General features: G+C 39.7%; 1 protein-coding gene across 1 annotated transcript; it reads right to left on the reverse strand.

Annotated features, from left to right (window-relative positions):
• Positions 1 to 2,438: 2,438 nt before the first annotated feature.
• LOC102121406 (olfactory receptor 8B12-like) lies at positions 2,439 to 3,374 on the reverse strand. Its single transcript, XM_005580271.4, has one exon. The coding sequence runs from the start codon at positions 3,372 to 3,374 to the stop codon at positions 2,439 to 2,441; it is 936 nt and encodes a 311-aa protein (XP_005580328.3).
• Positions 3,375 to 10,373: the final 6,999 nt, after the last annotated feature.

A 10,373-nucleotide genomic window follows, 5' to 3' on the forward strand; every position in this document is an offset into this window, starting at 1 on the left:
GCATGTTGATATGAATAGTGGCTAGCTCTGGGAGTGGGCATTGAGAGAGGGTAGTGTTCACTGGAAATGAACAAGAGAAAACCTCCTAAGGTGGTTGAAAGCATTTTACATCTTAATCCAGGTTGTGGTTACACAGGCACATACATATGAAAAATTTCAATGAGCAATACACTTAAAATTTGTACACTTTACTGTATGTTAGCCTACAACATTTTATAAAGGTAGTGTCTATTTTATTTTATTACTGATATTGGACTGCATACCCACCACACCCACCCCACTCCCAAATTATAGGTCCCTTGGATTCAGTGGTCTATTCAATCCCATCTAAACCACAATCCCGCCACTGTACACTAATTCGTTTCATTTCACCAACATTGAACAGAATCATTGTAGTGCAAACTAAACATTTCTGCAAACTTCCCTTATTTACCAGTAGAAGGGGACTTCCCTACAGAAAAGTTCCTAAGTAAAAATATTTCCCTAGCATTTCACTTATCATTGCTTCTCAAAGAAAGTTTACCACTCCTAGGGGGTTTAGATTCTTTATATACAGCTATATTTCCCTTTACATGATATTAGGGATTTATTAGCTTATCTAGAGAGCACCATTGCTTCACCACATGTCCCATGATTGAAATATAATGGCTTTCTGCAAGGCCGGAAAATTTAATATCAACTGCCTCTTCTAATAAGCAACTACGGCCGGGCACAGTGACTCACGCCTGTAATCCCAGCACTTTGGGAGGCTGAAGCAGGTGGATCATGAGGTCAGGAGTTTGAGACCAGCCTCACCAAGAGACCAGCCTGGACAATATGGTGAAACTCCATCTCTACTAAAAATAAAAAAATTAGCCGGGTGTGGTGATGGACGCCTTTAATCCCAGCTACTCGGGAGGCTGAGGAAGGAGAATTGCTTGAACCCAGGAGGCGGAGGTTGCTGTGAGCCAATAATTGCGCCACTGCACTCCAACCTAGGCAACAGAGCGAGATTCTGACTCAATATAAATAAATAAATAAGCAACTGCTTGGTGATTCCCTGATATGTGCCCCAAACTATTTTCTGCTCTGTTACTTCCTCTAGACCAGTGTCATCCAGTAGAAAATAATGCAAACCATGCATGCAATTTTAAATTTTCTGGTACATATATTAAAAAACTGAAGAAAAATTATTTTAATGATATATTTTATTTAACATAATATATCCAAAATGTTATTTCAACATATAATTAATATAACAATTATCAATGGGGGCTGGGCTCAGTGGCTCAAGTCTGTAATCCTAGCACTTTGGGAGGCCGAGGCGGGTGGATTGCCTGAGCTCAGGAGTTAAGACCAGCCTGAGCAACATGGTGAAACCCTGTCTCTACTAAAATACAAAAAAAAAAAAAAAAAAGAAGATTATCAATGGGATGTTTTATATTTTTTATAATAATTCTTTAAAGATCTAATGTGTATTTTATACTTACAGTGCGCACTTACAGTATGTATCAATATGGATGATCACTTTTCAAGTGTTCAATAGCCATGCATGGCTAGTCACTACCATATTGGATAGTGCAGCTCCCAACCATCTTGAACTACATATTTCTCCAGAAGACCTCTAACACCCAAGTTAACCCTTGAAATGAAACTCCAAATGCTGTCTCTGTTGGTCTTAAAATAACATATGACACCTCCACCTAGCATCTTTACATCCTTTTGAATTTTAAATCTCTCCCTTGGAAGTTCTAAACCATTAAACTAGTTCTAAACCCTAGGGTTCCACTCACCAAGTCAGTGGGCCCCACGCTTACTTCTATATGAAACCTAACATACTTCCCACTTACACATTATAAAATTCATCAAACACTGATCTTGTCATTTTGCCAAGACCACCTCAACAAAACGTTTCACCTCCTACGTTCTTGCAAAAAGTGATACATTAAAATTATCCTGTGAAAAATAGCATGAAATTACTGTGAATATATTTAGAACTTAAATTGGTTAGGTCAACTAGCATGTGAAATGAAATCTTCCAAAAAGAGATGAGACAATAAAGAATAGCATAAAGGAAAACAATGTGGATTGGGATTCAAGCTGGGATTCCAGTCCCAGGTCTGGCACTAGGTAATTTTATGTTCCTGGACAAATATACAAATACTTCTGAGTCTCCAATGTGTGGTGTATTATATAAAGGGGAAAGATAAAATTATTCCTAAGCTCCATTCAACACTGAATATTCCATAGGTGTAGAAGTTTCTTCATAAAACAGGGAAGAGATGGGGGTGAGGGTGGGGAAGAATAAATCCACTCGGAAAAGAGAGTTAAAATTTTCTCTGTATACAGGATGGAAAGCACTGGAATCTTAGATTCTTCATTGAAAAAAAAATCATCACAAAAACAATCTGATTTTTAAAAATCCTAGTATCTCTTTTCTCAGTTTCTAAAATTTTTTTTCAAGAAAAGCTTATTCCGGAAAAGGGTCTCTTCAGGGCAAGTTTGACATCCCTATTCCTCAGGCTATAGATTAATGGGTTAAACATGGGTACCACAGTGGTATAGAACAGGGAGGACACTTTCCCCTGGTCCAGGGGCAAAATGGAAGGGGGTTTGAGGTACATAAAAGCTCCTGACCCAAAGAAAAGAGAAACTGCAATTATGTGGGAGCTGCAGGTACTGAAGGCTTTAGACCTGCCCTCAGCAGAACTAATGCAGAGAATGCTGGAAAGAATAAAACCATAAGAGATAAAAATGGCAACAATGGGCACCCCAATGCCAATGGTCACAACAATAAAGATGACCAGGACATTTATGTAAGAGCCGTTACAGGAGAGCTCAAGAAGGGGAAGGATGTCACACATGTAGTGATTGACAAGGTTGTCTGCACAAAAGGTAAGAAACACTATATTTCCTGTATGAGCCACAGCCCCAAAAACCCCCATCCCGTAGACACCCAACAAAAGGAGCAAACACGCCTGGGGAGACATGGTGACCGTGTACAACAGTGGGTTACAGATGGCCATGTAGCGGTCATACGCCATCGCTGACAGGATGAAGGACTCAGAAAAGACAAAGAAACAGAAGAAGAAGAGCTGAGTCATACACCCTGTGAAGGAAATAATATTCTTCCTTGAGACAAAACTTATCAGCATTTTGGGAATGATGGCAGTAGAGAAACTAAAATCTATGAGGGACAAGTTGAAGAGGAAAAAGTACATGGGAATATGCAGGTGAGAGTTGAGCCCTATCAGGGTTATCAAGCCCAGGTTCCCCACCACCGTGACCATGTAGAAACCTAGAAACAGGAGGAAAAGGGGGATCTGGAGTCCCGGCTGGTCGGTTAAGCCTGCGAGGATAAACTCTGTCACGGAGGAGGAGTTCTCGGCAGCCATTCTCTTCTAGGAAGAGCTGTGAAGGAAAAAGTCACTGAGAGAACAAGAAAGAGAGAATCCTCCCCTTCTTAAGAATGACATCGGAGCAGAGAGATTATTGAACTTCAAGAAGGTATTTCCTCATTCCCTTGTCTCTGTTTTCACCTTCCCCAAGTGCCTTTAGCCATCCTAGTAACTGTCTGAGGGTGACATTTGCAGAGTGAAGGCTGATGTGACTAAGGAGACAGTCAGCAGAGTTGTGCTGGGGCAACCCTCCAACCCTCGCCGTGGCCCTCTCGCTGTGTACTTCATTCCCTCTACAGCCCCTGATCAAGTAGGTAAAACCGGCGGCCCTTCTCCGGAGAGGTGGGAACCACTTGACCTTTCCAGACCTTCTACTTTGGGGTCTGTACTAGCCGGAGCGGTAAGATGAGGTTGTATTGTCCGCAGTCTTTACTGGCATGGCTGTGGAATTAGTATAGGATAATAATGAAGGGGTAATTATGGAATGTTATGCATTAAAGGCTAAGAAAAAAGAAGAGAAACATTTACCAAATGTATCTGAATGCTGTGTGGCATTAGGACCATCACCATTGCAGAAATGAGGATAGCAAACCTAAGCCACTTGCACAAAGCCGCAGTGCAACTGAGTTGCAGCAGCAGGAAAACTCCGTGGTCTGGCTCCCCTAGTCTGAGCTTTTAACCACTCTGCTGTGGCACCCAGTGGCTCAGACAGGCACTCACTCCCTTCAGCTTGGAGCCACAAGGCTGCTGTCTACTGCCTCTCTCCCATCTCTTTTGCAGAAATCCAACTGGCCTTGCTGAAAAGAACGTGGCAGCTTGGAGTCCAGACCCCGACTGCTTCTGCTTCTCCACTTTGAGGATCAAAGCCTCCAATTTATCTTGGTTCTTTTGCTGAGATGAAGAACACTATCTCTGATTGTGGCTTTGCCCCGAGGCTTCTGCCCAGCTTCCAGAGATGAGACAGCAGTCTTTCCTAACACAGTGGATGACAAGCGTCTGGAGAACTTTATTCTGGAGTAGAGACCTCAGAGTAGTTACAGGCTCCCGCAGGGCCATTGCCAGAGACCAAGTTCCCTAAGGAAAAGGAAATGTTTGTTTTCACACTTGATAATGCTCCATTGGGATTTTAATGACCTAATCTTTCATGCAGGTCACATGGTTCTAAGCACAATTTTTCTTGCTACCTTGTATTGAGAACTTACTGTGTAGCAAATACTGTATCTGACCCAGCACCTTCATACAGACACCAAGGATCCAACAACAATGTCCAGACAATTTTACCTCATTTATTTCTCACAGTACCTTCATAAATTAGACATGTTAATCTCCACTTTAAAAGTGAGAAGCACACACAGCTAAGAGATTCTAGAATCTTGAGTCACACTCTGGTCTGTCCAGCTCCAAATGCCACAGGGGCAAGGGACGCTGCTGAGCTTCTTAAGCAATCACAAGACAGTGTGCATAACTGACAACACCCAATTTTGTCTCCAGACACCAGAGTTGGCTCCTCTAAACATTGTCAAAACCATTTTCAGGAGGGGATCTCATTAATACAGGGACTAATATAGTTTCCCGTGGCAACTAGCCTTTCACACCCCTAACCAGGGGCTTTTGTGTATTAAGGATGATAGATTTCATAGCCAAGAAATACATCTCTATTTGGGGGAAATTAGAGCTTCAGTATGCCCACAGGTTAGATATGTTTTTGATCCTGCTTCGATGGCAGAAATATTCTTGGAGAAGTTATAAAATCTTAACACAAAAGCAGAAGTCCATCTTTAGGCAAGTTGCAGTGAAACCACCACACGCAAGCCCGTGTGTTTGTGAGGAAGTGCACACATCTCAGTGAAGACTTGCTCACTCTTAGCAATGAGGTTGCCTCATCTGTCGCTATACATGTAGAATTGTCCACACCCCAGAGTGACCCTAATGGATCCCTATCCCAGTCTCAGTCCCACTGCACAAAAGTTACAAAGTGAGAAAAACAATCCATTAAACAAAATGTACGTAAATCCATAAAGCAGGCTTTCCTTGAGATCCAAGTGCAAAGAAGACATTGGAGGTTCTCTGGAAGCTCTATGGGGGATTTTGTCTGTTACTTCAGAGACAGTTGCCATGACAACTGCATTTCCAAATGCATCTTTGGCAAGGCTTCTCTAAAGCTGTGTTACCTGATGACTCACTTCAGTACAAGCAGCAAGTAAAAAAAAAAGAAAGAAAAAACTATCTGAAAATTTTTTTTCTTCTCGTATCTATTTCTTACTTAAACTATATATTATACATGTTACATTACAAAGCATGTGAACATTTACATACAATAAAATATCTTTACATATATGTCTCATGCATGTGTGTTAGCGCTCAGACTCCTGGTAGATCATCAAGTGGTGACAGTATGGCACGGGGGTCAATCACTAAACTTACTAGTTTCCCAACCACAATAAGAAGCCCAAACCTGGACAGAGAGCAGAGACAGCACTTGAAATCGTCATTTCAATAGACTTTAAATAGCCTTAATTAACTCCTGAGAAAGAAGACAGAATTAAATTCATCTAACACCAGTCATATGGGTCTGCAATGTCCTTAACGTTAAATTGATTTAATAAGTGTATTTAGCATGTATAGTAATATGCGAGGTCAGGGATACAAAAGGCATGGTTTGTGCCAGAAAGAAATGCATAGTCTAATAGAAACGCCTCCCATATTGGCTCATCTTTCTACTTCTGTCCCTTCATATTTCACATTTACCAGAATTCAATTCTGTGCCTTTTTTCCATGGTTTTTCTGCTTCCTTAAATTCTCAGTGAGTTACTTTGTTTCATGGCTTCAACAAACCGTCTATATGGATGACTGCCAAATTTGTGTCTTTAGTTCTCAGTTTCCTGTTAAGCTCCTTTCCTGTGTATCCCACATTTATTTTGGATATTTCTAAGAGGCTGTTCTCCAATCATCCCTGAACTTGAGTACAAAGATAAGTATATGGCTCTTTACCCCAAAAGTAAATGTCCGCTCAACCATTCCCTTTATTTATTTGGCTGTAATTAATGAAGAGAAAGTAGAATGTAGAACTTATAAAGTTAATCTAAGTCCTGCCTTTTCTAGAACCATCCCAGTTTATGCCTGTTATCTCAGAAAAGTTACTAGCATCTCCCCTTTCATTCTGAAATATTTCCTAGTTGAATAAGCATTCAGAGCATGAACTTTGGAATCTGGCAGAACTCAGCTCAAATCTCTGACACTTACAAACTTGTGATCTTGGGAAGTTTGTTTAACTCTTCTGTGAGTTTCTAGTGTTGTAATCTTAAAATGAGAAAAATACTGGTAATTCAAAGGATTGTTATAATGAATAAATAATGCACCTTCTGGCACGAAGACACACAAAAAATTACCTATTTTTATTTATTATTATTTCATAAATAATTCTTTTAAGTGTATTACTTTTATTTAATTTTATTAAATAAATAAAATTTACTTATCATTTATTAGAATAATAACAATTACTATCTCCTTGGATAAAAGTAATTGCAGAATGGGCTAGAACAGGAAGAGACTGAGAGGAAGGAAATCAGCTCAGAGGCCTTACACGAGAGTAGAAACACAGAGGATGAACAGTGCCACATGTTATGATATTATGATGAAATGCAGAACAGGGTTTGGCATCTCTGTGCTCGGAAAGAGAAAAACAGACACGAGGAGACATACATCAAGTTTCATTACATTTTCAAGCCCAGGGAAACAGGAGCAGAATGACAAGAATGGAGAAATAAGGAGGGAGAAGGGTAAAGAGCCGAGTTTTAGACAAAAATATGAAATATTAACAGGACCTCCAAATGACAAGGACCAGAAATAAGTATAAAACTGAACATCAGAACTTGGGTAAAGGGATCAGATACAAATGGAGGAATCATCTGAGCAGAAGTGGTCATGGAAAACTGGGGAAATAGTCACAAGGAGGAGTGTTTAAAGACAGAATAATCAGGACAAGGATTGACTCTTTCAAAAACACCAACAAATAGATAATGGAAGAAGGAAATTGACCAAAGGAAATGTCAAAAAATAAAAATAAAAAAGCAAATGTAGCAACCGAGAGCAAGCATTTGAGAAGAAAAATATCTGGAATTAAACCCCAACTGTGTTGCTCATTTCCTGGGTGAACTTGACTAAGTTCTTAACCCAATTAAGACTCAGTGACCCTATCTAAAAAAAAATAGGGATAACAATATTGAATTTGCAGATGTTTGTGAGAATTAAATTGTGTCCCAATGAATATTCATTTAGTAAATATTCGTGGGATTTATAAAATGTCACAGAAGCCAAACGTGGAGAGAATTTCAAGAGTGAGGAATATCTGTTACCAAGAGTTTCATGGGAAGAAAAAATGAAAAATAAGCTTAAACTAAGTCATTCTCTCACCTATCTATTCACTCATTTTTCCATATCACTCTTACTGTGCTTAGTCTAATAAAATTGTATACTATTCATTGATTATTTCAAGACTATATTTCATAAGGCCCAACTAGATTAAATACTTCTTCAAGGAAAATTTTAAATCCTATAGCTTTGGGGGTACAGTAACATAATCATTATTTATCAGATGATGACTACTTTATAGATGATCTTCAAAAAAATGATGAAGGTAATTAACTTGCATGTAACTATAATGCAATAAAAATCCATATAGCAAAATCATAATTCTGGGGATTTTCTTAACTACCTGAAATAATTAACCACAGGTTTTGATAAACATTTTATTCTCATGAAAAAAGTAATATGAGCTACACATAATTAAATTTACTGAAACTAAGTTGGAGAACTTCACTATGTTAACGTTGATACTGACATTCATTGACACTGAAATGACAATGATGTCAGAAGATTTCTGTCTGTCAAGGTCAAAGTGTTTGTAGAAGATATCTCCCCCTTTCTTGTAGGTGCTGGCAAAAGAAAGTAGCTAAATGGCAGAAATTGCTCTGAAGGCTTTAGCTAGAGAGCTGCCAAGAAACTTAAAACTTCTCAAAACTGAATTCTCTTTCCTAGGGGACTTAAAATTCTGGAAAAGTGCTAATTTATGCAAAGATACTGTAAAATCTATCATTTACAAGGAGTGTAAAGAGTACAAAAGAAATCAAGACTGTGCTAGAAAGTACAATATGGTGGGGTTAATCAGGACAAACCTATAAAAAACCTTCAAGCAATTTACTGGAAGTGAAGTACGTGGTTTGATGAGTAGAAGCAGGGAAATTATTCTAAGCATAACAGAGGCATCTTAATTGACTAATAATAAAATTAAATTAAATGTCTTTTATGTGCACAGAAACTAAGCGGTTTTATGAAGAAAGGAGGGTAACAACGTTTTCTTGTTGGATAGACTCCTCTCTAATCCTAATTGCAGGATTGAAGAGACTGTCTACAATTTCTAAAGACTTCCGAAAAGAAAAGCCACACGCTCTCTCAGTGATGCATTCCAATATTTTGCAAATCTTTCGCTCAGGAACTTTATCCTGGTGACCAACAGAAATCAATAGGCAATGTAGCATCCTAGATGCTAGGATTAGGAGTCTAAAGATCTGGCTGTGGTCATGCAGTCTTGGAGAAGTGACTGAGTTGTCCTTGCCTGGAAATTCCTCCCCTATAAAAGGAAAGTTAAGACCCGCCTTATAGATTGCTGGAGCCCAAGAGTTTGAGATCAGCCTGGGCAACTTGGTGAGACCTTGTCTCTATTTTATTTTATTTAAGAAAGAATTACTAGACCAACCAAGAAGCAGGAAAATGTGGCCCATAACCCCAAAGAAAAATTGATTACTAAAAAGAGATTTTAAAAGGATAGAAATGGTATTCGTGAAAGAGAGCTGTAAAACAACTGTTGGACTGGACAGTGTCTCATGCCTGTAATCCCAGCACTTTGGGAGGCCAAGGCAGGTGATCACTTGAGCTCAGGAGTTTGCGACCAGCCTGGGCAACGTGGTGAGACCCTGTCTCTACAAAAACTACAAAAATCAGCTGGACGTGGTGGCATATCGCTATAGTCCCAGGTACTCAGGAGGCTGAGGTAGAAGGATCACTTGAGCCCATAAGGCAGAGATTTCAGTGGGCCCAGATCGCACCACTGCACTCCAGCCTGTAATCCCAGAACTTTGGGAGGCTGAGGCAGGTGGATCACAAGGTCAGTAGATCGAGACCATCCTGGACAACATGATGATACCCCGTCTCTACTAAAATCCAAAATATTAGCCAGGTGTGGTGGCACGCACTTGTGGTCCCAGCTACTCGGGAGGCTGAGGGAGAGGATTCGCTTAGGCCCAAGAGGCAAGGTTGCAGTAAGCCGAGGTCGTGCCACTGCACTCCAGCCTGGCAACAGAGCTAGACTCTGTCTCAAAAAAAAAAAAATAAAATTAAAAGACTGTTATAACTGTTCCCAGGAAGTTAAAGGAAAACGTGAACAAAGAGAAGACATGAGAAAGAGTCAAATGGAACATCTAGGTATGAAAACTACAACATCCGAAATAAAGCTGAGATAATTCCACTCCCACTTCTCTCACTGACACAACAAACTCTTCTTCAAAAATCCCTGTAAGGTCAATGGTTTGCTTTGCTGGACAAGACCCCTCCCTTACTAGGTAAAAAATCAATTCAAATTTGAAGTTTTAAATTGATTTTTTGAGTTGTGATCTCATGTTTTGACAATTATGAGGATCCCAAGATTACTCTGAGGACTCTAACTTGAAAATAAATAAAGGTGTGCTCCCCAGGAAAACAACAACAACAACAACAAAAACCTGCCTTATATATGCCACAACATTCTTGAATAGATCAAACCAGCAGTTGTTAAATTCGATGAACATTTTTCAGTCTCTTTTTACGTGACACAGAGGACAGCTAACTCCTTGAAACACTCATCTTCCTTCTTTCAAGGCACATCATCCTTCTAGTCTTCCTCCAACTTCTAGCTACTTCTCAGTCTCCTTCAAGGGCAAAAGTTGGATATTCCTCAGGGTT

The sequence above is a fragment of the Macaca fascicularis genome, chromosome 14 (assembly GCF_037993035.2).
Source record: "Macaca fascicularis isolate 582-1 chromosome 14, T2T-MFA8v1.1".
NCBI lineage: Eukaryota > Metazoa > Chordata > Mammalia > Primates > Cercopithecidae > Macaca > Macaca fascicularis.